Source organism: Phragmites australis, chromosome 2 (genome assembly GCF_958298935.1).
Source record: "Phragmites australis chromosome 2, lpPhrAust1.1, whole genome shotgun sequence".
NCBI lineage: Eukaryota > Viridiplantae > Streptophyta > Magnoliopsida > Poales > Poaceae > Phragmites > Phragmites australis.
Genome location: NC_084922.1, coordinates 26,954,549 through 26,982,417, shown reverse-complemented (window position 1 = coordinate 26,982,417; position 27,869 = coordinate 26,954,549). Strand labels below are relative to the sequence as shown.

At 42.2% G+C, this 27,869-nt stretch overlaps 1 protein-coding gene and 1 long non-coding RNA gene across 2 annotated transcripts; one reads left to right on the top strand and one right to left on the bottom strand.

Annotated features, from left to right (window-relative positions):
* Positions 1 to 1,040: 1,040 nt before the first annotated feature.
* LOC133909969 (uncharacterized) lies at positions 1,041 to 3,032 on the top strand. The gene is made up of 3 exons (XR_009908469.1): positions 1,041 to 2,147; positions 2,435 to 2,551; positions 2,654 to 3,032. It is a non-coding gene; the product is annotated as an uncharacterized LOC133909969 (long non-coding RNA).
* A 3,303-nt stretch (positions 3,033 to 6,335) lies between these two features.
* On the bottom strand, positions 6,336 to 10,629 carry LOC133906185 (uncharacterized). The gene is made up of 2 exons (XM_062347999.1): positions 10,073 to 10,629; positions 6,336 to 6,624 (listed from the first exon to the last, which is right to left on the bottom strand). The coding sequence occupies exon 1, from the start codon at positions 10,541 to 10,543 to the stop codon at positions 10,082 to 10,084; it is 462 nt and encodes a 153-aa protein (XP_062203983.1). The 5' UTR covers positions 10,544 to 10,629; the 3' UTR covers positions 6,336 to 6,624; positions 10,073 to 10,081.
* Between the last annotated feature and the right edge of the window lie 17,240 nt (positions 10,630 to 27,869).

The window sequence follows — 27,869 nt, the reverse complement described above, 5'->3', positions numbered from 1 at the left end:
ACGGTAGAAATACTCACCATAGTAAAAGAGTGGAAACAAGCTAAAGCATGAATGCAATACATTGTAGAGAATACTGAGCTTGAAGCTTCACTCGAAAATTTATATCTAGATGTTGTTGAGGCTTGAGAACGTGTAATTTCCAATCTTTTGAGCTAAGTTGTACTTTTTTCTTTGCCAGAAAGGTTTTTAATGAGGCAACCTATCAATAAAGCTCATTTTTAGAATTAATTATATCTCTCTATTATTTTTGAATTTTTTATAATTTTTTTTTATTTTTTTCGAAAGCGACTGGAGACCGACCACCCATATCTCATCTTGGCCTATAAATAGCCACTATCCATCTATACCAAACTCCTCCCGATCCAAACTACAAAGCCACTTGTCCACTTCAACAAATCAATTCTATTATTTTTATATTTTCATTTTTCCATTCATAGATCAAGACGCAGAGAACTCGCGTGCATGATCATGGGTGTGGTAGCATTTTGAGAAGGTCTTTAGAGAAATTAACGGGAAACAGGTAAAATTTGCTAGGTGTAATATATATAATAATGAATTAGGTGTCAGGTCTACAAATAGAACATGGCACTTGAGAAAGCATGTTAAATATTGTAAGCAAAATTACAAGGTTTCTAATGAAATCATGTAATTTTCGAAATATAGTGTACTCTTTTTTCTTCTGTACAAATGTTTTTAACGAGATAGCCACTCAATAAAACTTATTTTTATTTATTTTCTATATTTTTTGATTTTTTATAATTTTATAACTATTTTTTTTTTTTAAAGTGTTGCCGGACCAGCGTGTCTAATCGTGTTGACGGGCCGATCGTACCTTCACCATGCCCACCGGCCCGTCGGTGTGCAACGTGCCACCAGGCCACTCTTGCATCGTGCCTTCGAGCTGATCGGGCCAACTGTTACGGACTGGCATGACACTATTCGTAACAGTAGCTAAACCACTTGAATTAGGCTGTAACCAAACCGTGCCTAGACGGGCCGTACCAGACCGGTCCGAGAGACCTATTGGACCATCTCTGCCCTCAATCGATCTGCTCTCCATCCGTGCTCCCCGGGGTCACCCTCCGTCTGCTCCCCAACCGTGGCTTGCCCACGCGGGACGCCCACGGTCAAGCCGGCGCGAGCGGCAGCTCTAGCGCCAAGGTTCCGCACAGGTTGCGCGGCGATGGCCAGCCTCCCCTCCCATTCCCCGCGCGACGAGGCCGCTCCATGGCGAGTCGCGTCTGGCGTCGGCCCGGCTCGCTCCAGGCCCTCTCCGCCGTCCTCCTTCTGGCCGCCGCTGGTGCTCCCTCTCACGCTCTCCTACCGTAACGCCAACGGGCTCGTCGCCTTGCCGCGGCGGGGGCTTGGGGACGGCACCCGCTCCAACGCGCGCATGCGCCTCAACGACGATCTCCTCACCAGCGGGTCGGTACAGCTCGATTTTTTTAAACCACCAGGTGGGGCTGGATTCCTGTGTCTCGGGAGTCAGGAAGCTCAGGTAGTGCCAGCAGCAACGTGTCCACGCAGACACCAAATGGAAATTTATCTGTTCAGCAACCACTTTGAAACTGTGTGAGATGGTATGATTGATTAGGATGGTCGCACGTATGAATATGTGCTGTCCACTTGTGAACTGCAGCTGGACTGTTCAAGCAAGCTAATTGATGATTACACTAATTATACGGGTTCGCTAGACTGCTTGATGTGCATCGATATATAGGGAGTCTAATTATCAGAAGATTCACATTTCCATTTGCATGTAGATTAGGTGGTTCCAGTTTAGTCATGGGTTGTTGATAAATTGTAATGTGGACTGAGGACGTGGTTTCAACCTACAGCACTGCAGGCAAAGTGAGGTGCCATAATTATATACTTTTTTTAAATGGTGAATTCCTGAAACACAAGAGTTTATGGTCATTGGTCAGCACTTCCAAACAAGTACCATGCAAATCTTGGTCACAACCTATTCCTTTAGATTGCCAGCCGTTGGCCTTGTTTTTGTCGTTAACAATTTTTAGCCAACTTCTTAACTTTATCCAGCCATCCCTCACCTACGACGCCTACCGCTGCCTCGCCCTCCTCGGCCGCGTGTTCCAAGCCGCCCGCGCCTCCTCTGGTGTTGCCACGACGGCAGCAAGATTTTCCTGGTAATTTCGTTGTTCGTTGTGTCTGAAATATGAACTGATGTTCTTTCATTGCTAGAAAGGTTGGATTTTGTTTAGAGGAATATAAAGGTTGGAATCTTTCCTTCTAGATGAGCATAAAGGTTCGACTTTTAATGTTAATTGGTTTTTTCGGGTCCTAAGGTTTCAAATTTCAGGTCTGCGCTGCCTAAAACACACACACAATCTTTTTTGTTACTTCTCTTTGTATCTGTACCTTGGGCTGATCAAAAGATTGAATTTTGATTGTTCATTTTCTCTCCAAATTTTAGGCCTTGGACAGCGAGTCTGTGCTTGGGTGGTTCCGGGCCGTGTATGAGAAGATGAACCTTGCATTGGATGGGATGCCTTACTCGGACATTGGCACCTCTGATGAAACCAAGGAGCAAGTATGTTCCTTGTCCACTGAAGATTGAACCCTTTTTGGTAAAATACAATGAGCCAATGTGTTTTGCCTCTGATGCAAAGTGCAAATCCTTTGGTGATTTCAGGTTGAACTCATCAATGCACAATTGAAGAGATACAAGAAGAGAACAGACACTCAGGATATGGAGCTCTCGATGGATTTCATGGTCATACTCCAGAACAAGGAAAGGCTAGCCAAGAAACTCGAGCTGCAAAGGGGAACCTGATTCAAGTGTTTTGCCTTGTATGCCACATCTTCTTTGAAAATAGTAAAAAAAAAAATTCCTTGCTAAATATACCTCCCTCACTATATTGGTGTTCGGAATATAAAGGTAATTTGTATTGAAAATAGTTAAAGGAAATATTGAACCGAATCAGCCTGCTGACCCTCCATGTTATGTATGTTACAACAAAAGATTCATAGACTTTAGTTATATTACAACAGAATCTTATATGGTTCTCCATTTAGTTATATTACAACAGATATTATGTATTATTGTTTGTTTGGATGATGATTTGGTTGGAATTTAGTTCAAGTTTGTAATTAGTTGTTGCAAATGATGATTTGGTTGGAATTTAGTTTAAGTTTGTAATTAGTTGTTGCAAAAGTCTTCCTCATATAAACAGGTTTTGCCCATAATAATTTTAAGTTCTCTAAATTGTGTAAGTGGAACTCTGGAAGCACAGTTGGTAAATTTGACGGGCACTCAAAGAGGGTTCAGACTTGTGACTCTAAGCCAACACAGCCATTTCGCATTGTGACATGTGGTGAAGATTTTCTAGCTACCTTTTATGAAGGACCATCATACAAATTCAAGCATTCCATAAGGTCAGTAATGATTGCTGGTTTGCGGGCCACTAAACAGTTTGTTGTTGTAGTTCTTCTGCCATATTTGTTTGCTTTCATCTTCCTTGGCCTTTGCACATGGACCTGATATATACATCTGATATGGCTTACGATATACATTCATTACAAGTGCGTAAACAAAAACCATCATTTGCCTGTTTTAGTTATGTCTTAACAAAGGGTGACATCTATCACAGGTACTTATGTTTGCATCTGCTTACAGTTTAACCTATCCAAAGCCCTAATGTAGTTTACCTTTTTCTTTTTCTTTTGTTGGACAATAATATGTTATCCTTATAGAACTTTACTTCCCAAGCTGAATACTTCAGAGAAAATGCACAGTTGGATTCTGATAAAATGTATCTTGGACATAGAACCCTTGTATTTTGATTACAACAGAATATGTTTTCAGCACCTATAGCGACGTGATCATCTGCCTATGTACATTTGTACTTATTTGCTGTTTCCAACCGGAAAATTCCCGAATTGGTCAGCTGATATGACGATAATGTTGTTGGTGCATTTGACACCTGCAAGAATCGGTTAATTTTAAGAAATAATTGCTTACTTGAGAATTACAATTGGATGCTATTCAAACTGGGATAGTTGGGCATTCCTATGCATGCATATTTCTATAATGGATCCTGTGAACTTTCTGTAGGCCCAGTGGAAAGAAATAACTCTCCAAGAAGAAAATACAGCCTATGAGAAAGCTATATCTAACTGTCAACATAAAATTCAGGAAAAGCAAATGCAGGCCAGCCTGCTTCAGAGTAATCTGAAGGTTCATTATCGTGCCCTCTAAATACTTTGTCTTCATAATTCCGTTGATATAACGCACACTAGAAAGTTCTTAGCAGTTGGCACTGGATCTTGCTTTTCTTTCACTTCACGTCTGCTTGTTTCCTGTGACACATCCTATTATCACCTTTGCGCTCATTGTTAATTTAGCTATATTCATGACTTGATCTTGAACAAATGGGCAGGTCTCATAATTTTAGACCTTTGTATCTAAGGCTCCGTCCATCACTACTTCAGCGAAAGCTTCATGTTCAATGTATTCTTGCAAAGGCTGCAACTGTGACAAGTCAAGCCTTGGAGGAGATAACGAATACCCTAGAAATACGATATGATAATCTCTGTTAGCCCGAACAATGACAAGTAGGTCATTTTCTCTTTTGCTATCTTGATTGCAATGCTGGAGTTGTTTAATATGGTTTACTTATAAAATAAGCCACATTACCTGGTTTCCACGTGCAGATGGTTATACAATATCCTCTTTTTTTTTTCTTCCCCAACAGACTGAAGGATTTGATGTTGTTGTTGAAGTCTTCCCTTTTTGTTGACATGAAAACTATAATTGTCTATTGCAAGTTTCAGGTAGACTTCTTTCAATTTTCTCAAAATGGTTCACACATTTGTCAAGCACCTGAGTCTTTTGGATACAATTCTGTTGCAAAGGTATAACATTTTGTTCGTGAACAGGGACAAAATGCGAAGGTTGGTAACATTTTTTTGTCTGCTGTATTTATCTCTTGACATGTGATTTTGTTTTGTAGAGCTACCACAGTGCTAATGACACTTCTTTGTCTGTGCCTGTTTCATCAAATGCATTACGCACGTTTAGATGTCTACCTTGTTTTCTCCCTCCCTGTGACCAGAGTTGTTTCAGCAGTGGCATTTGGGATGGGCAGTTGTCACATTGTCATCTACTTTTTGATCCAACAACATTCTATAAGATCCATAATCTTGCACAGAGGTAAACATTTTCTTCTTCTTCTTCTTCTGATTTCCACGTTCAATGTGCTGTAAGTTTCGTATGAAATGACTTTGATCAACCTTTTTTTGACAGTGACGGTGTTGATGAATATGCGATGAGCAAATTTCTGTACCAGGTATTTTCCTGTGACAATTCAATGGGGTGCATTTATTCCTTGGTTAAAGAGTCGATTTCACACAAGTTCGATATAAAAGAAGAGGTTTGTACCTGCCTTATCGATCAGCCAAATACACAGTTTCTTTTTTTCATGCGCTCATGCTATATTTCAGGTAGTTATGTGGCTTCAAATTGTGCTTTATTTATTTAACAATATCTCATTTTCTCTTTAATCTTTTTTTGTACAAAAAAACTTGTATTGTTGATGTCTTTTTCACGTTTCAACAACAAATCAATTGCACATAATATTTTTACTTATTCTCATTGTGTTCTCCGATTTCTTACTTACAAAATTTCAAGTAGCTAAAAATATAAATATCATATCTTCCTAGCTTATACGTACTAATTGTTGCTCTCTAACTTTAGGCACAAACAGAGTGTCCACAGTTATCTCCATGCAGGGACATTGAGTCGGCCTTTTCAAATATCAGTTGGTTATTTATTTTGTTGGTACCGTCCTCGGTTGTACCCTAATAAAAAAACTCAACATAACACTCCACATTGGCGCGCCATTTTCTATTGTACGCTAGAGCCACGTCCAGCTTGTGTTGGTGTTGGGAATGATGTGTGAGAAGGGACTTGGAGAGGCAAACGTCCATGAGAAAAGTGTACGTTGGTACCCCTCCGGATAGAGAAAACAGTGCAGCTCGATGACTGCGTTTTGCTTGGATTAATCCAGTTCCTACAGTCCTCGACGCGCTGTGGCCTCGCCTTCCCGCCGTCACCCCACAACCACCCCCTCGCTTTGTCACGTCACACGCGACGCACACGACCCTCGCTGCACTGCAGTAACTCTGTCGCTCGTGTCGGAATGAGATCGTCTGACTTAAAGATACTGTTCATCCTGATAGTCAGAGGAACCGGCATGGTCGGTCCGAGAGGGGCGAATGGTATGATTGGTACGTAAAAGGAGTTATTGTACTACCAGTTACGCAGTTACTACCAGATCTTTTATAAATGAGTCATTAGCGAGGGCTTCCAATGATTATCACCGAGAGACCTTTTGCAAATGATCATAGCACAGTGATACTACAGTCCTTACCTGACAAAATACAACTTTCCAATCCCAAACTACGACGTCGAGTCATCTCAAGGAAACAGGAACTACTTTCATGGTTCAGATTCCTTGGCGTAGCAAGGCCATAGGCTTTATCAGTCCAGGCTTATGCATATACTGTATCATAATTACGACGAAGATCATGAAATTAAGATACCAAGTGCTTGGCGTCCAATCCCCTTTGTTGATGTCATATTACGAAACAAGCTGAGATCACCTGGAAACCAGCAGAGGAACGACTTCAGGCCATTTTAAGAAGAGGTTGATATAAGAACATGCGTAGCCTCATTCTTGTGACAAGCGAGTAAAAGCTGTGTTATATATCAGATATCACAATAAACATTACTAGCGACACACAAATGATAGTATACTTATAATCAGAATAAACACCACTATGAAGGAACGAATATATGTTGTTTACTTGCTTAACTAGTAATCTGAACGGAAAACTGATATTAAGCCCACCACCTCCACACTTTAAATTCCAAATTTCCTATCAAAGGCAGTTTAAGCGTATTGTTAATTCGTCCGTTTGTTTTGGCAGACTCCAGGAATTCGATCACAAGGATATTTTCATGCAGTTAGCCTATTATGGTACTGCTGTTTTTAAACCAAAAAAAGAACAAGTTTACATGCATTAATGCAGTAGCTACATGACTCTTTAATAGATCACACATCCATAGAGCTAAAAAATTACCATATTTTATTGTGGTAGCTTGTTCTTTCACCAAAATTCATATAAGTCAAAAGAAGAGGTAATATTAAAGGAGGATGGGGAGTGGAACTAGCGAGGACCATGAAGTCTCACCAATCACAGAGCTGCCCAAACAAACAAAATCTTATTCACTGCTGGTGGACATTGAGAAATGACCATGATTTCGCAGTTCCCTCCAGAGAATTATCGATTTTACAATTTGCTACAGCAAGCACACCACTTCCCTCAGACAATTTGCCTCATTAATTTGTTCAGTTCCAACATGATAAATTGTCATGGCAGCTTGTCTGGGTTGTCCTTACCATTGTTCTTCTGCTCAGTCATGCAATCAGTGACCACTTCGTGGCACACCAACTCACTCCGCAGACACCTTCTGGACAGTACCAAACTACCACTACTACCTCATTTTCTGCGTGACCATGCTAGAGAAACCACCGACCTACCACTAATCCACTACCCAATGTAGGAACATTGTCAGTTACCAAATAGAGAGACCAGTGCTGGCTAGGTCAGCCTTTTACTTCATATGCGAACTAGTTGCACAATCACCACCTCGCTGTTCAATGACCAGAACCTCATTGTTGCCAAACTAGAGAACCCATGAAAGACAAGAGTATTTGATCATGAGTCTTTTTTAAAATAACTGTAATCGATTTCATCTTTCTGTTCAAGAGGAATCAGGGGCTCTTATCCTCTACAGCATTCCTAAACTGCTAGTGGATGCTAGGTGATGGAACTTCTGTAAAAAAAAAAAAAAAAAAATCGTGATCTGAAAGCATAATTTTTCTGTTTTCAGAATCTTGTGCCTCTGCTCTGGAATTCGATTTACTCTGTGTCTGTCTCGTTCAGTTCTATAGCAACACTGAAAAAGGAGGTTGACAGCTGAAATATGCATGTCAGCTGAATCCAGTACTCAATTTTATCAATGGGATTAAGTCTAATGTCTACCCCATAGCCTCAGCCTGAACACTTTCATACTTATCATCTCTTTGAATTATCTTCATCTGCTTCTTAAAGCTAATACTATACTAAATCTACCAGCAATAATCGATAGTATGCTAAAACAACAAGTTGCATGTGGTGCTACATGTGCTGGAACTGTAGAATTTGATCTTTATCATTGATCATGTCCCTACGTCAGTGTTCATGGCTGAGCCGGTAGATACGTAGTACAGTAGATATTACAGTATAACAAATGCAATCAATGCACAAACTGGCTAGGCTATGTTTCAAACATTTCATGGGGTTTTGATAACATTTTCAGGTTAATAGCTACAACCCTCGTGATGTTTATACACTACTGAAGGCATCAACATGCAGTAGATAATCATTTACAAGTGCTTAAGTGCAGCCAACATGACTCGCATCAGTCTAATGTAATAGTAGGAGCTAAGACCAGCTAGATGTTTAACCAACATTTTGTTTCATTGATGCCATTATTTGCGCAGTTCTCATAAAACAGCCAGTGACAGTTGTACTTGTCGGAACACAGCTGTAAAAGTAATAGACTTCTGTACAGCAGATTTTTTTAGATTATGGAACAAAATTATGCCAAATTCACTCCCAAATTATAATCATGCACCTGTGATCAATAATTTTAACTTTTAGTACACTAAAAGTCAGTTGAACCACAAAACAGCACTTAGTCTCGTATAAAAAATGTGCATGAACCAGAGCTGATTTCACCAAGCTTGCCATCTGAATGTTTAAATGAAAAAGCGACATTCATGCATAAGTTGTGGGGTCAATAAACCATTAAGATTTGTTTGCAAAAACACCCTAGTTCTTAGTAGAATTTGTAGAAAAAAGTACATATATTGAAAAGGTTGACCCAATAGATATCTGTAACTCCATAAAATGTGCAGGAAAGCCTATATTGTACCTTCCAACAAGTGTTTTACCAACACTTCATTTGCATTTCAGTGTATTTTCTGTTCTCCTAATACCAGTGAAGCACTACACATGAAACCTGAACGGTCATGAACAAATCCTTCCAAGACAAGGAATTGTACGAGGTTGATGCTTGATTCAGGGAATGAAGTCTTGGAGCTTATTTTTGTGTTATTCGTTGATGTACAGCACCACATGGTAGTTTATAGTTCCACCACCAGATTTAAAACCTATAGTTTACATGGGAACTCGCACTAGGTAAGTAAGTAATTTATGTCATTTTCTTTATTAAGTTCCAATTATGTACTGCTTCAGTGATAGTTTGCCTTACAGTAAAATCAAATTATTCATGGTTTGTTTATCATGAATGATTTGGATAGATGTATTTTCGAAGTCCTGTTTATGCCCCAGGTATCACAAAAACATAGCAGAAATTATGTTATTTTCACTGGAAAATCATAGAAATCAACCTTAAAAGTAGCAGCAGTACAATAATAAAATATCTACAACATTCACAAAGTAGCAAATATCTACAATCTTCACAAATCAAGCAACCCTCTTAAATAGCAAACACTGAACAAAGTAGCAGCAGTACAATAATAAAACACGAATACAGAATGGTGGACTACAACTTAAACAATCAAATAAGAAAAAAATATATATAAGTTGTAAACTAACTGTTGGGGGGTAAAGAATTCCTTAAGTAGAACTGAAGCCTGCAGAACCGCTCGTACAAACAGAAATCAAACAGGCATCATCAAGGAAAAGTTTCCTCCATACCGCCACGTTTTATATTCTTCAAACGGGACTAGTTTGTTCGCCGAAATTACTTAAGAAAAACCTACCCGAGATAATATAAAAATGAAATAACACGAGCCAACTAATAGGTAAAATAAGAAAATAATAAACTGCCAATATTGCTTGATGTTGTTAATCTATAAATAAACAAAGTTAATAGCATAGGGGTTGTGTTCTTCGATTGCATATCAAACCACACGCAAGCAGACAGTACCGATAAAAATTGAGGCGATGGACCCAAAGTGGTTAGTATTAGTGGTACCTTGTTGTCTTACGAGGCAGCCTTGGTGGGGCATTCGAGGCTGGCGTTGAAATCCCGCGCGGGGAACTTGGCGGACACCGACCCGACCTCAAACACGAGCTGGTCCTCGTCGGCGCGGATACCGGTGATGGACCACCAGCGGAAGAATGCCTTGACTTGGATGCCGCTGAGGCCCGAGATGCGGCGGTCGCCGAGGTGGCCCGTGAGACGGTGGTTGAAAGCGGCGAGGTAGTTCCCCGCGGGAAGCACGATGCGGCAGCTGGAGTCTAGGTCGACGGCGAAGTCCCCGGACCCGGAGTCGAGGGTGTATCCCCGCACGTTGGACGGGAGCAGGCCGCGGGGGAACCCGCGGAGGCGGAGCTCGTCGTACGCGGTGGTGAGGGAGGAGGAGTCAGGGCGGACGAGCGGGAGGAGGAGCGCTGCCGTGAGGATGGCGGCGAGGAGGCGGCGCGGCTGGGAGGGGTTCGCCATTGGGGAGGGAGGGGGAGGAGGAGGAGGCAAAGCTGGGGAGAGAAGAGGAGACGTGGAACGGTGGAAGAGTGGGAGTTTCGCGGGTCGCGGACTCGCGGATCATAAATAACCGCGTGGACGGCGAATGGTCAAAGATTGTGGGTTTTTTAAGGTCTTTAAAGCTGAAACAAACAGACAGTTTTTAATTATAAGTTTTTAAAATTTATTGATTAAATTATGAGAATATGAGAAGTTGGTTTTTCTCAATTTTTGATAGATTATGAAAGTTCATTTTACTAAACTGTCCATCAAAGATTTTTAGAATCTACAACCTAAAAGCTTTTCATAATTTAGTTTTTTACAATCCAGTTTTTCACAATCCAGCTTCTATAAACTGCTTTTCAGAATCTCCAGCTGAAACAAACAGACCCTTAATGAACTCGCGGGTTTCTTTCTTCGTGAGTTTTGATGCTATCCCTCTCGCACCATCACCACTAGCGAACTAGGTAAAATAATTTATTCGATTTATAACTTGTAAGTATAGTTACATCTTAACCGGATGAATAAATATTATTTGATGATAGAAATAGAAAATTAATCTCGTAATGGTAAGTATTTAAAAATGAACAACATGGTTGAAAATGACTTGTAAACATGGAGGTTTCTAGTAGTTAGGTTTGCAATGACATAGAAAGGGATTTGATTACTCTATGGATTTATCTTGTAGAAGTAGCTTGTATCTAGGATGTTAACTAAATGTATCTAGTCTCCTACTATGATTCTAATTAATAGCTGACTGAGCTCTAGTTTGTTGAGGTCGTTAGCCTCTTTGTACCAACATATAGCCGCACCAATGTGATCAATTCAATTCATTGTTGCAACCATTGTTTCTCTATCATCCTACATGGTATCAGTAGCCCCTTGATCCTACTTTCTCTCGTCCACTGCTCTTCGGCCACCATGAATTCCTCCCCGTCTTCCTATGGTGACTTTGAGATGGGTTCTCCTCCTCATCTCTGCTCTCAAGTGTCCACCAATCCGCCCACTTCTTCTCAAATCCAACTCATTAACATCAAGACTCATGTACCAATTCTTCTTGATCTTCATGAGTCTAACTATACTGCTTGGAGCCAGTGCTTTCAAGTTGTCTTCAGCAAGTTTAGGCTCTTAGACCACATCCAGGGCTTGACAGCGTAAGGAGACTCAGATTGGGTCCAGAACGATTTTGCTATCGTTTCCTGGCTCTACTTCACTGTCTCCTCTAAAATTCTGCAGATCGTGCAGACCAAGCAGGACACAACGTGTTCTCTCTAGAAGGCGATCTGATCCTTGTTCTGAGACAACCGCGAGCTGTGCGCTGTGTACATTGGTGCCAAATTTTGGAACCTATACTAGGGCGACATGACGATCCATGCCTACTGCACCAAGCTCAAGTCTCTCGTCGACAACCTCGGTGACCTCGGCTACCCCGTGATCGATAGGGATTTGATGCACGGTCTCCTTCACGGCCTCAATCCACGATTCCAACACACCATACTTGTCCTCACTACGCACCCGATCTTCCCACCTTCCTCTGTACCCGCTCCTACCTCTTGATGGAAGAACATCTCATCACCCAGACCAAGCAACTGGCGCAGGCAGCAGCGCTCATGGCGTAAGTGCCATCCAACATGCCTACGCCTGTCAACGTGTCACTGCTGTACTTTGGTCTTGCTACTTCCTCTCCTACGACGTTGTTCGGCACATCCTCCAACTCTCCATCGTCCGGCGGAAAAAAGCCACGGTACAAGAAGAAGAACGATGTCGGTGGCGCGTCCTCCTCAAACACTCTGCGTCAGCCTGCACCGCCAACATCTACGTACCCCACCTGTGGCAACCCATGCACCAGAATCTTTCAGGCATGGCCCCTTTTTTGCCAGCAACTCCCGCCCAATACTAGTGTCCTTGGCCCTCATCCTAGGATTGCAGCGCCTCAGGCCATGAACGCCATCGCTACCTCAGCTCCACCGTCATCATTGACCCCATCCATGAGCTGGGACCAGTCAACGCTTATTCGAGCACTGAACAACATGTCTCTATAATAGTTCCTCGCTAGCAACGTCGATTGGTACCTCAACACTGATGCGTCCTCACACATGTCCTCTGGCAGTGGTAATCTCCTCCCTCTCTCCCTCCAATTCCTCTTCTCGCATCATTGTCGGTAATGACGCCTCTCTCCCTATCACACACATAGGCACATCTACAATCCCTACCATTTCTCGTCCTTTGCATTTGTCCAATGTCCTAGTTGCACCACACATCATCAAGAACTTGCTTTCTATTTGTGCCCTTACCCGCGATAACTCTGTGTCTGTGGAATTTGATCCTTATGGCTTTTCTGTTAAGGACCTACAAACCAAGGAGGTGATGCTCTGATGTAACAGCTTTGATGAACTTTACCCCCTGGATCTTCAATCTGCTTCTAGCGCTCATGCATTGGTCGCCACCTCCACTGATACTTGGTATCGCCGATTGGGTCATCCAGGGCAAGATTCTTTTCGCAAGCTCTTGAGTTCCTTTGACTTCAATTGTAATAAATCTGCACCGAGTTCTTGCCATGCATGTCATTTAGGCAAGCCCACTCGGCTGCCCTTTTCCCTTTCTCATTTCAGCACTCAATTTCCCTTTCAATTGCTTCATTGTGGTGTGTGGACCTCACCAATCCTTAGCTTCTCTGGTTACCAATATTATTTAGCAATCCTGGATGATTACACACATTTTGTTTGGACTTTTCCTTTATGTGCACAATCTGATGTGCTTGGTATTTTGCAATCCTTCCACGCTTATGTACGCACACAATTCTCTTGATCCAATCTCTGTTTCCAATTTGACAATGGCAAAGAATTTGACAACAACATTGTTCATTCTTTCTCCTCACTTCACGACATTGTTTTTCATTTATCATGTCCCTATACCTCATAGCAAAACGGAAAAGCCGAGAGGATCTTGCGCAGTCTCAACGATTGCATGCGTACATTGCTACTTTAGGCTTCCATGCCGTATCATTTCTACGTAAAAGCACTTTACACTGCTTCCTACCTACCTCATCAACCGCTGACCATGCACACCTAAAGCGCTTCAAACACCCTACCAGCTTCTTCATGGTTATGATTATAGCATTTTGCTCATCATTGGATGCCTGTGCTTTCCAAACCTCACTGCCACCTCTACGCATAAGCTTGCATCACGCTCAGCTCCTTGCACATTCTTAGGCTACCCACCTGATCATCATGGTTATCAGTGTTTCAATCTCAAAACTCGGTGCATCATCATTTCCCAGCACGTTTATTTTGACAAACATGTTTTCCCCTACGCATCGTCATCCTCGAACTTCCTGCCACGCTCTACACCACACAATGAGCCCTGTGGCGCTGAAAGGATCGGTGACATTCTAAGAGGGGGTGAAATAGGACAACTAAAACTAATCGGCACCAAAAACTTCACAAGATAAATCTATATTAATTTCTATCTAAATGTGTTCTAGATTCATCTAGTGTGTCTAATCTACCATCCAAAAGGTTTGTAACCAATAGCCAATCCTAGCAAACTACTCTATGAAGGTAAACACGTAAGGATAGATTGCAAGAAGTAAATGCAGAAATGTAAATATGTTAAAGAGAGCAAACTCAGCATAAATAGTATCGATGGTATAAACACCACCCCTAGTCCATGTTAGAGTAGCTACCTAGACTATAGCTCTTGAACGGAACCCGGCCATGATCCTGGAGCCACAAAGGCCTCAAGTGGGTAGAGCCACCAAGTCACCAAGGCAAGGCCTCACCACAAGCCTCTCTTCTGGTCACTTGTCACTGTCTTCACTTCGGAGCTTGAGCCACCAAGGTAAGGGTCTCTGCGTCCTCATACAAGAGTCTTACCATCACTCCACACCAAGTCAAGGGGTCAACAAGCTTGAGCCATCAAGGCTAAAGGTGCCGGTGAGTCATCAAGACTTTAAGGTGCCGATGTACCTCTTGGTACAAGCTAGGGTCACTCATTGATCTCCTCTCTAGGCAGAAACATCTAGACATTACTCTCTATAGGTTTATAAGCACTAACCACTCCATAATCTTGTGCTTAATTTTCTTAGATGATCACTTTTAGCACTTGGTGGCTTAGATATCTTGTCTAGTGTCTATGAGCTTTCTTGGACTCTAGCACACTCAAATGACTGAGTTGGTGGGTATTTATAGCCTCTAACCCGCGCACTAGTCATTGCTCCAACGGCTCCAACAGATTGTGAACACCGTATGATCCGGTGTCAATAGAAGTACCAACATCGGACCATCCAGTGTGTACAGCAATACAAACTAGCTATTGGAACTACACTCAAATCCATTTGTGAACACCGGATATTATGGTGTAACCTTCAACTCCATCACTGGACCATCTGGTGTGTAGACTCGAGCTTGACTGAGCCACTTCTTCACTGTTTATTATCCGGTGTGTGTAATCTTCTGATCATTGGACCATCCGGTGTGTACAACTTCTCACACCTCTGAAAACCTTCTAGAAAATCATCCGGTGAAGCCTCCGGTGTATTCTTCTCTTCATCGCCGGACCATCTAGTGAGTTACAAACTCTTCTGCACTGAAAAACTTTCTCTTGGAAAATGCTCCGGTGTGCACTTCTCCTTAACACTGGACCATCCGGTGTGTTGAACTACAGAATGTTCTTCTGAGACAAATGCTTCGATGTGCACATTTGCTGGACACCGGACCATCTCGTGTACTCCTCTCCTTTTTCTCCTCTGAGCTGACAAATACTCCAACATGTATAACAGCCAGAGCACTGGACCATCCGGTAAGTGCATTTTCTTATGTACTTGTCTAATTCAATCATTTTTGAGTTTGGCTTCGGTTGCTTCTTTATGTATTGCATACATGAGATCTACTAAGGCATATACTTGACAAATATGTTAGTCCCATTGACTATATTATCAGTAATCACCAAAATCACATAGATACTCTAAGAGGGTCATGTTCGCTATAATCTCCCTTTTTGGTGATTGATGACGACACAACCAAAGTAAGAGGCAAATACTTAAAATACACCAATTGAAAACCAAAAAACAAATGTAAATGGAACAATGCATTACCTACTTGCTTGGATGCATGGTAAGAACAAATAATGATAGCAATTATAAGGGAAAGATCCCATCTTCATACCTTGTTCTTAACTTCATTTTGTCCCCCTTTTATTGTGGCTACCATAGAGACAATTTTCCCCATATTGCCACTATCTCCCTTGATAAACCTATGCAAGAACTCCTTCATTTTATCCTTCTTTTATCAATCTTGGTGTCCCTAGGTATTTTGCTTTCTTATTTGTTCTTATCTTAGGCATGTCATCTTAATTTGGTTGCTAAAATTCTTCCTCTTTATCAACAATCTCAAAAAGACTACAAACACATGTTAACTTTAAGGAAAAATGTTAGAGTAAACGGGAGAGAGCTTCATAGATTATAATCCAAGAAGATGATACCACTTGTAGGAATGAACATAGATCACAATTCATAAAACTCATATAATATGGTCTAAACTCCTCATACGTGTGTGCATATGATTAGACCCACTTGTGATGAACAACTTGTAGGTATGAGACAGTACTTGAACACAAAATAATATATCAAGATAGAAAGTTTAAACCATATTATGCATGGAGGTAGCTTAAGTGTATGAATGATTTGACAATAATACCAATTAAGCATTGCATACCTCCGGGGACTTGTAAATTATTCCATTAGACTACAAAAGATACGACTTGAAACACGAGTTAATCTCCAAATCACAACCCATAGGATATGATCTCTCTAAATGTGTGCATACAAGTGTTGAATACTTGTGAGAGACATGCACTTGTCATTGATAACAATGAAAAATTTATCCTATAAATTGGACTCATGACACACTTCTTTGTTTGAACCTTCAATTCATCTTGTGCGCAAGTCTCCAAATCTCCTGAATCGACCTGTGGACTTCAAATCTTCTTTAGAAAACCTTCAACCATTCTTTCTATATGAGGGTGACCGGGGCACCTCATCTTGTCATTTCCAAACCAATTAGGACCCCTTCATGTTGATGATGACTTTCTTGGGCATCCAAATGGGTTGGTTACACCTCCGCTCCTTTCTCCCAACCATGTGTGCAACCACTTTACCATTGTCCTTCTTCTTGAACTTGTAATGGTTGCTCTTGGTCTTGATCTTGTAATTTATCTTGGTGTAGATATTGAAGGTCTTGTTAGAGAGGTTCATCGTCTTTTTCTTCTCCTTAGTCTTGTTCTTGACCTGCTTGAATTGGAAATACTAATGACCTTCTTGATGACACTTGAAGCATGTCACGATGGATCCCTCCGTAAGCTTATTCACCCTGTTGTTACGGTTCTCTTGAGTAGGTTGGATATGATTCTTGCCCTTTAGTCTTATCAAGTCTTTCTTGAGCTTCTCTACTTCTTGCTTGAGCTCATCATTCTCTTGTGCAATGAGATCATTACTTGATTCCACAACAACATTCTCAACACATTTCTCATTGCAAAGGGGTGAGATAGATAGATCAATCAAATCATCACAAGAAGTGAAAGCATCTACCTTAGGATTAAAATCAAAGAGAGAGGTGGATTGTTTCAAAGGGATCTTAGGTTGAGATTCAATGCTCTCAAGTTTTAACTTTAGCTCTTTATACTCCTTGTTTAGCAATTAGAAATTGCTTAACAATTGTTTATAATTAGAAACAAAAGAAGTATGAATATCATTAAGGGCATTAAATTCTTAAGTTCTTTAGCTTGTTTCTTTAAGGTCATTTGTTGCTCATTGATCAATTCAAGAAGTTCTTCTTGAGAGGGTGACTCCTCATCGGATTCATCATCACTTACATTGCTTTTTATACCTTTGGCCATAAGGCACTTATGTGACGATGATTTGCATGATGATGACCTTGAAGAAGAGCTTCTCTTAGAGGAGTGGATGGTGAAACTCTCATCACTTGAGTTTCAATCTTTATCTTCACTCACCTATCGTCCTATGCTTGCAAATGCTTTGCCTTTTCCCTTGTCTCCTTCTTGTTCTTGGTTTTTTTCTCCTTCTTGATATGATCAATTATGTTGACCAAGTCTTTCATGGAGATTGGATGATTAATTTTGATGTTGATATTCTTGAGGTCTTTCTCCAATCTTAAGATGAGCTTTGTGATCTTGGGATCCATTTATTCATCCCTTGAGGTGCTTTGCTCATCTTCTTCATTGCTCTCTTCATCTTCAACACCATCATCTTCGCTTGAGTTTGACTCTTGCTCTTGCCTTCTCATCTTTATGTGTGGGCATATAGCTTTCTTGCTTGTGAGGGCAAGGTTCTTGACACCGGATGAGGAGGAGGCTTCAACCTCTATGTTCATGGTCATATCATGAGCGGTGATCTTGCCAATAATTTGGTTTGGAGTCATGCAAATGTTGTTGTTGCTATAGATGATGGAGACAACCAACTTGCACTTTGAAAAAAGAGCTTGAAGTATTTTTCTCACCACTTGATCGTCTCTAATTGGCGTCAAACCTAGCACATTGATTTCATTGATAAGATATTCAAATATGAGTACATATCATTAGCACTTCCATAGGGAAGTTGTTTAATGTCATTGAGTTGAGAGACTAGCATATATTTCTCATTACGCACATCCTGTGTGCCTTCATATATTTCAATGAGATTAGTCAACATATCATGAGCATTAGTGAGAGAATAAACTCGATTAAATGCATCAATACTTAGAGATGATAAAATGATACACTTTGCTAAAGCATCGATTGCCTCTTCTTGTTTATGACACATTTCTTCATCCCTTCTTCGATGACTCTCCAAACATCTAAACCTTTGGTTTGCAAAACATAAGTCATTAATATTTTCCAACGGGGAAAGTGAGTGTCGTCAAAATATGGAGCACTATCGGTATCCATCCCTACCCCAGATGTCACAACTCATTAGGTAGTGAAGCCTAACTAATCAAAATGAGAACATGGCTCAGATGCCATTTGAATTGGCGTATCCTTGTGAAAGGTGTGAGCCCCAGCTTTGATACTAATTGAAAGGATCGGTGACGTTCGGGGTGGGGGGGTGGGTGAAATAAGACAACTAAAATTAATCGGCACAAAAAACTTCACAAGATAAACTTATATCAATTTCTATCTAAATATGCTCTAGGTTGATCTAGTGTGTCTACTCTACCGTTTGAAAGGTTTACAATATATAGCCAATCATAGCAAAGTACTCTATGTAGGTAAATATGCAAGGATAGATTGCAAGAGGTAAATACGAAAATGTCAAGATGGTAAAGAGAGCAAACTCAACACAAGGGATTTTTATCCCTTGGTGTCGATGGCATAAGCATCACCCTAGTCCATGTTGGAGCAACCACCTAGGCTATAGCTCCTGAATAGCACCCGGTCATAACTCTTGAGCCACCAAGGCCTCATTTGGGTAAAGCCACCAAGCCACCAAAGCATGGCCTTACCATAATCCACTCTTTAGGTCACTTGTTGCCGTCTTCACTTCGGAGCTTGAGTCACCAAAGCAAAGGTCTCTGTGTCCCCGCATAAGAGTCTTCTGATCACCGGATCATCCGGTGTGTACAACTTCTCACGCCTTTTAAAACCTTCTGAAAATTCCTCCAGTGAAACCTTCGGTGTATTCTTCTCTTCATCGCTGGACTATCCAATGAGTTCAAAGCTCTTCTACACTGAAAAACTTTCTCCTGGAAAATGCTCCGGTGTGCACTTCTCCTTAACACTGGGCCATCCGATGTGTTGAACTGCAGAACGTTCTTCTAAGATAAAATGCTTCGGTGTGCACATTTGTTGAACACTGGACCATATGGTGTACTCCTCTCCTTTTTCTCCTCTGAGCTAACAAATACTCCAGCGTGTACAACAGCCAGAGTACCGGACCATCCGGTAAGTGCATTTTCTTATGTACTTGTCTAATTCAATCATTTTTGAGTTTGGCTTCGGTTGCTTCTTCATGTATTGCATCCATGAGACCTACTAAGGCATATGCTTGACAAATATGTTAGTCACATTGACTATGTTGTCATTAATCACCAAAATCATATGCGTGCCCTAGGATGGACATGTTAGCTATAGGCGCGGAGCGTAACTTGCGTCCACTAGCACCTCACGCTCCTAATCCCAATCTCTTAACCACCTCGCGTGCACTTGCCTCACCTGCTTCTTGCGCTCGTCACCCACCTCTTCCAGTAGATCCCAGAATTGCTCGTCACACCACAACGGCTCCCGCATCTCTCGCCACTACTCCGTCTGATGCTGGTCCTATCCTTGCACCAGAATGAGTCCCCAGCTCCACCAGCTCGTCGCCACTGACATGACCAGCTCCTGCCATGCACACCTATGACCACACGTTCCAAAACTAGAGTTTTCAAACCCAATCCTCGCTATGCACACATCTCCACTTACACCATCATATCCCCCATTCCCACCTCCGTGCATGCTGCACTATATGATCCCCTCTGGAAGGTCGCTATGCAAGAGGAATATGATGCTCTCATGGCGAACAAAACTTGGCAATCTGTACCTTGGCCCAAGCATGCAAATGTGGTCAGTGGGAAGTGGGTTTTCAAGCACAAGACTAGGCTGATGTGACACTAGTAAGGTACAAAACCAGATGTGTAGTTTGTGGTTTCTCGTAGCGCCCTGGCATTGATTATGCTGAGACATTTAGCCTAGTTGTTAAGCTTGGCAATATCCAGACAGTGCTCACCATTGCAGCTTCTTGGGATTGGCCAGTACACTAGTTTGATGTCCGCAATATGTTCTTACATGGCCACCTCGAAGAGGAGGTCTACTGTCTCCAGCTGGCCGGGTTCATTGATCCAACGTGACCAAAACTTGTATATCTCCTCTCTAAGTCTCTGTACAGGCTCAAACAGGCTCCGCGAGCCTGGTTTCTTTGTTTCGCCAGCTTCACCACCAACATTGGGTTCTCTACATCACGTTCTGATGCCTCTCTCTTCACCATGTGACATGGGTCTGCAACAACATTTCTTCTTCTTTATGTCGATGACATTGTTCTGACGGCATCGACATCAGCACTCCTCCACGACATTGTACACGCTTTGCAAGCCGAGTTCTCCATGAAGGATCTCGGCGACCTGCATTATTTCCTCGGGATCAATGTCACGCACTCTACCGAAGGCTTCTTCCTCTCCCAGCACACGTACACCGAGGAGATCTTAGAACAGGCCAGCATGAATGCTTGCACCCACGCCCATCGACACCAAAGCCAAAGCTCGTTGCAGACACAGGCCAACCCGTCGTCGACAGCTCTGAGTACTGGAGCCTTGCCAACACGCTCTAGTATCTCACAGTGACATGCTCTGATCTTGCATACACCGTTTAGCAAGCTTGCCTACATATGCATGATCCAAGGGACTATCACTTGGCGCTGCTCAAGCGCATCCTACGCTATGTTCGAGGTACAACTGTGTTCGACCATCAACTCTGTGACTCTTCGTCACTTGACATATGTGCCTACTATGACGCCGATTGGGCCGGGTGCCTTAACGCTCGTCAATCTATGTCAAGCTACTGCATTTATCTGGGTGATTCTCTCATCGGCTGGTCGTCCAAACATCAACCCATGGTGTCACATTCGAGCGCCAAAGCTGAGTATCAGGAAGTCGCAAACGCCATCACTGAATGTTGTTGGCTTCGATAGCTTCTCAATGAACTCTACTGCTCTGTCAACAAGGCTTCAATTGTCTATTGCGACAATGTGTCAGCGGTGTACATGTCCGGCAATCCAGTTCATCATCGGCGGACGAAGCATATTGAACTCGACATCCATTTCGTTTGGGAATGCGTTGCTCTGGGACAGTTTTAGGTGCTTCATGTTCCAACCGACAAGCAACTCGCATACATCATGATCAAGGGCCTCTCCACCGAGCTCTTCAACTCTTTTCGATCCATTCTAAGCGTCACCTCTAGCGTCATCCAGACTGGGGGGGGGGGGGGAGTTAACTGATTGTATCCTAGTCTCCCGGTAGGATCCTAACTAATAGCTGAGAGCTCTAGTTTGTTGAGGCCGTTAGCCTCCTTGTACTAGTATATAGCCGCACCACTGTGATCAATACTATTCAGTGTTTCAGCCATTGTTTCTCTACAGTTTTGCATAGGAGAACATGTGTCGATTTGGGCTCGATGTAGATTCATCTTGAAATATTTTCATTGTCTTATTATTTTATTAGAATTTAAAAATAATAGTGTTGCATCTAAAATTATGATTTTTTTAAAGAGGCAGGCGAATTGCCTACCCATTAAGATGAAGAGCAAACGGTACAAGAAAAGTGCTTAAAGTTGAAATTACATAGGAAAAAAGAAAACAATGAAAAGGGAAAGAGGAGTAAAATTATGTTTTGGAGGCTATGTCAACGTCTATAACGATACAATTCATACCGGATAAGTAGGCCACAAGAAATCAAGAAGTGAAGCATTATTTCTGATCTAAATTAAGAAAGTGAAGAAGTTGGGGTCCAGAGTATGTTTTGGAGGTCACGTCAACATCCATAACAATATATGTTTGTTATTGGATGAATAGTTTATAAGAAAATCGTGAAATGAAGAAATATTTCTGAACTAATAAAAGAAGTGAAGCAACATGGTAAGTCTTATTTTGTCTGACCACTATGCCAGCTTATGAGCGGTTGCTTTTCTGTTTGTTAAAGAGATCATCTGTCCTACATGTCCGATTTTCATACACAGAGCATGCATCATCCTTCCATCCATCTTTGTCAAGAAAAACAAGACACGCACGTCCCTGCAGTAACCATCTCATTAGTCAACTCCCAACCATTGGTTGGCACATCAAAGTCAAAGCGTTGCTGTCGTGATAAGCAGCTAACGACTGAGACCCAATTGCCGGTTGCTTCCTGGAGAGCCCCTGGATTTGGATAACTGACGAAACACATGCGGATCTTGGAGTATATACCTGCTACAAACACTGTGTCTTCAAGAACACAGTTCATCTGGTATGTTTTATGGATCAATTGCACTGGTACAAGCCGTACAATTTGCTTGCCGACGCAAACGGTGAACGAACATATCTCATATATCTAGAATATCCGTCGTGGTAGCTGTTGTTTCAAAATTTATTTAGTAACATTCTAATTAAATTGATTTCAATTTAAACAACATAAACATAGCCAGATTGCCATAAAATAGAATAACGAGCATGAACATGAGCATTTTATCAAAATGTAAAGCACAAATAATGCTACTCATATTCATCTATATATTATAACAGGCAATCAAAGTAACATAGCACAAGAACACATGAAACATATCATCAAGTATTAAATAAATAAGTAGGCTCTCAGTGCGGGTTACCGATTTAACGGCCATCCAGCGCTATGCCAAGATCACCGACTAGTGTGACAGTCTCAAAACAATTTCTAGATTGTGTTCTACCAATTTTAATGCCTTGTCTACTAAACAATTAGCCTATTAAGAAATAAAGATATTTAAAAACAATATACCTGAACATAATTTAACATGAGCAATTGCTCAACATGATAACAACTATAACAAGACTATAAATAGTAATCAACACAACTTCAAGCTAGAATTTGTTCTACTATGTCACACTAATCTCACTTAGCCCACTATCATCATCGAGCATATAAACCCACCAACCATGCATGCAATTCCTCATAATATCATAACATAGTATGAGTAGGCACACGATATAGCGAATTGCAAGCTTAACTTTAAAAGGCAACGGGAACGGTCTTACTTTCCAATGACGAAGCCGAAGGCAAGGCACGCGAAAGTGTTGTCCAAGAAAACATAGACACTCCCTCTATGCCGAGGTCAATAGGTGAGTGTTTTCAGAGATACAATACCTATAATCCGTAGCAGGGCACACTGCAACAGATGCCCAAGAAGCAGCAAACACCGCAATAGCAAGGGCCACTATCCGGGCTAGGGAGACTGCTATCAACAGTTGGACTAGAATAGCGTGCCTACATGACACAACCAATGCGCATGCACACGTGCATAGACGCGAGAGCGCTTACGCGACACTGACGTGAGCCGAGCGAATGCCAGACCGAAGAAGCCAACGCACACGAGCGCAATAGGACAACTGCAAGAACGTGAGCAAACGTTGGACCACAGTGGCCGACGCACCCACGCATGACAAAACCTCCACAAGAGCACAAGCACCGGTCGACGACAACCTGCAAGGAGGCACACACAAAGGTGAGACCACACAAAGACACCACCACAAGACTGGCAAGAACCTGGCCACCAGAGCCCGCACGGAGGCGAGCAGCAAAGCCGAGCACCCAACAACTGAGATGTTGGAGATCCCAGACAGGTGACTGGCATGCAACACAGTGAGGCCCACCTCCAAGTAGGCAAGCCGGTGGCACTATGGGCACTAACACATTGAGGGGAAGGGTCAAGCCAACGCACACATAGGGGAGGTGGAAGAGATCACTGGAGAACAGGAGGTCAAGGTGGAAGATGAGGATGCATTTTGTTCATATCCAACCGAGGAAGAGGAAAACTTACACACCCCATATATACAAGGTCAAGGGAGAGAGAGATATGACCTTGTCCCCATCGACTAGAGATCGAATCAGGGGCAGTCGTGGAGCAGCACCAGGCGGTGGCGCAACCTCTAATCCTCCCCCTCCTCTCCTCTGTATAAGGCTCTCGGCTCTGGTGCTAGGCTGCTCTGCCTTTTGGCCTTGTAGCGGCCCAGTGCCGAGAGGAACAAGCCAAGCTTCCCTTTTTTCTCTTTGGAATTTCTTTTTAAATTCAAATTTGACTTCATTCAAACTCGAATTTAATAGGGGAAAACCTTGTAAATCCCAACAATCCCCACCTTTTTTTCCATTTTTCACATTCAACAGCAACTTAGGACAACCCTCAACTATTTTAAAATAGATTGTTTTGGCTAAGGTGCATTAAAGCTTGAACCTTGCTTAGCCAAAGAACCTACGACCCCGCACATGCATCTTGGAGGACATTGCCTTGATCCAGTGCCTTGGTGTGGGGTATTCAAGTCAATGGCAGATATTACTGACTATGACTACTGTATAACTACCATATTCGAGTACCCTAGTGTTTCTCACAAGTCTCAAGGCATATCTCTATCTTCAAGAAGGGGTTCCTTGGATGAAATAAAACTATCCATAGATATCCAGGGAACCCTGTAAACAGGAAAGTTTATCTCCAACAATGGGATGGAAGACTACAAAGGATATACGACGCCCCCTATATATACAAAGCCTAGGCCCCTATGGAGGACAAGCGCGAACAACTAGAACAAACCATTAGAAGTTGCACAAGTTATTACAAACTAGAAGACACCTGAAGCCGAGCAAGGATGTCACTGACTAGTTTTATATCTATTTGGGCTAGCCACACACCCCCATGTAACAAACTCAAATCAATACAAGACAAACATGATGCAGAGTTATTATCCTCAGGGAGGTTAGAACCTATATAAAAAACCCTTGTATGTTCTCTTGTGATTTGTCTACTCGAAGCATCCCCTCTTCATCCTACAAATTCGTAAGATCGGCTGTTCACCAATCGTCGATGGCTGGTGCCGTCCGTGGGGATCATGACAATAGGCATTGAAGAGTCTACACAGAACATGCCGTCAGCTTCGCCTAAGCCTTCACCAAAAATCGGTTTCTCAGATGAAGGGTTCTAATAGGGGCATGCCCGATCTTCTGAAAGGTAATATAATACGTTGATTTGGTGGAGCTTCGACGTTGATGATCCAAAGGCTCCAACTAGAACAGATCGATAACGCTCGCAACCACTACACCACTACTACATGGTTATCAACCATGCCAAGACACGGTTGATCTCACCAAGAAGGTTTTTCTTGCAAGCGAATCGAGAACACAAGTAAGAACAGGTAGATGCAATCTGAATATTACTAATTACCAATAAAGTACTTGAGTTAGGATTCCACAAACCAATATATGACAAAACTGTCAAAAATAAAATAATTTAAGTAAAACCCAAGCCTATGGGTAATGGGTAGGCTACGCTAGCATAAAATAATTTTTCTCTACCACATTCAACCAAGGAACCATACGAGTAGTGGATCATAAATCGTTACTGTCACACCCTAATTTTTTAGATTTCTAAAATTTTCCAAGATTAGATTATAGATTAGATAATTAGAATAGGGATAATCCTATTTTCTAAATTCAAATTCAAATTTGAATAAGGTTATTAATTGTTTGAATGCATTCATGCTGAATAATAGGCAAGTAGGTTTATTTTGGCCTCTTGTTTTATTTTGATTTATCTGGATTTTCTTGGATTTTGCTTGAGCTCATTTGGATTTTATTTGAATTCTTTTGAGTTATATTTATTTTCAAAATACCAAAATGTTTTCATGGGTTCAAATATTTTTATTAGCTCCTAAATGTTTTCAAAAGCTTGGTGGAATTTTTTTTCCTAGAATTTTTTGGCTTAATTTGTTATTTTATTTGGATTTTGTTGTTTTCTCTCTTTTCTGGAATTTCCCAACCAAAAGAAAGTCCAAATCCCTAGTTGGACCTAAAACCCAATCTAGCCCAGCCCAAAACCCTGGCCCAGTAACCTCTTGCTAGCCCCTCTCTCTCCCGCGTGGGCCGGCCGAAGCCAGCCCACTTTCTCTCGATTCAGCCCACTGGCTCGTTCTTCTCCCTCTCTCTACTTCTCCCCGCCTGGGCCTCGCCTGGCCCAGCACGCACGTGCACCAGCCTGTACCTTTATGCCCACCTGTCGCTCTCCAACCGGACGCGCATCCGGCCGACCCGCCTTCTCTCGACGAGAGACCCGCCTTCGCTCTCCTACCTCAAGTCAGAGTCAACCTCCTTTTCGAGCCTGAGCGCCACCGTCCAAATCCACGCTCACCCGAACGGTAGACCATCTAGAAGCTTGTCGATTCAAGTCCCCGTGAGCCTCGTAACCTTTTGTCGGCTTTATCTCCAACTGAATCGAGTTTGAACGAGGAAAACAAGTCGGATTTAGCCGCCACCGTCATAACCCTAGCCAACCTAATCCTAGCCTCTTCTTGCCTCACCGCCTATATATAGCAGCCCTATGCCCTTACCAGAGTGCGATGAGCCTTTTTCCCAACATCCCATCACAAAATCGACGCCATAGCTGACTCGCACACGAACATCGCCGTCATTGCTGCACCTTGGCCTAGCTCGCCGATTCGCCACCTCCACGCCGCATTGCCACCGCTAGAACACCTAAAAGATCCAACGTCGCCTCCTGAGCACGCCCGTGTTTTTGCCTTCACCTCCTGGCCATTGGAGTGTCGCCGCTGATGAGCTCCGAGATCTCTAGCCACCCCTCGCTGTTGCCGCGTCGCTGTGGACCATCTTGTCACCTACGTGTACCCTAGGTAAGCTTGTTATGCCGCCCTGTTGCTTCTCTTCCACTCGCTGTCAAAATCTGAGGTCAGCGATGAGGATTTCTCCCAACTTCGGCGAGTTCGCCACCAAGCTCAAGCTCCCTCCGTCGTGGACTCGCTCTCTCTGGCCACAACCTTTTCCTGGCCGTATGATCCAAAATCAAAAGCCCAGATTGGATTATCAACTCACCTCTTCAGCCACCAATCAGACGCTACCACGTGATCACATAGATCCAATCATCTCAGTTTGCCACCTCAACCTTCCATGTCAGCATCATTGTGATGTGTCATCGTGTCACCGTGCCACATCAGCAAGTCAGTCTAGGCAGCATTACAAAATCAACATCCCTTTTGTTTTAATTCCTTTCTATTTATGACATCAGCATGTCATCATAATTCATGGATTTCCCATACTAAAATAATTCCAAAAATTCCAGGAAATTAGGAAAATTTGCAGATAAGTCCCTAAAACTTCAAAGTCTCATAGCTTTTTCGTTTTAGCTCCGATTTGAGTGATTCTTGTGCTCAAATTTTTCTAAAAACATGATCTATCCAATCATGCTAGTTTTAGTGCCAACTCTCATACCTTTATAGTAGTTTTCCCTTGCTAACTTCCAGATCTCTACAACCTTATCCTTCCCCGTAAAAACTTCAGTCAAATTCTGTTCTCCTGGTCTAGCCCAATCAAAGATCCTAGTCTATCATTCTATTTCTGTTGTTTTTTCCAATTTGGAGTTTGTTTGGTGTTTATTTGATGTTGCTTTTATTTGTTGATAGAGTTCACGATTAGTCGACAACGCTTCGGATCTGTTCGAGTGATTTCAAGACCAAGATTTTGTCAACACTAAGAAGCATTGGGTAAAAGGCAAGTGTCCT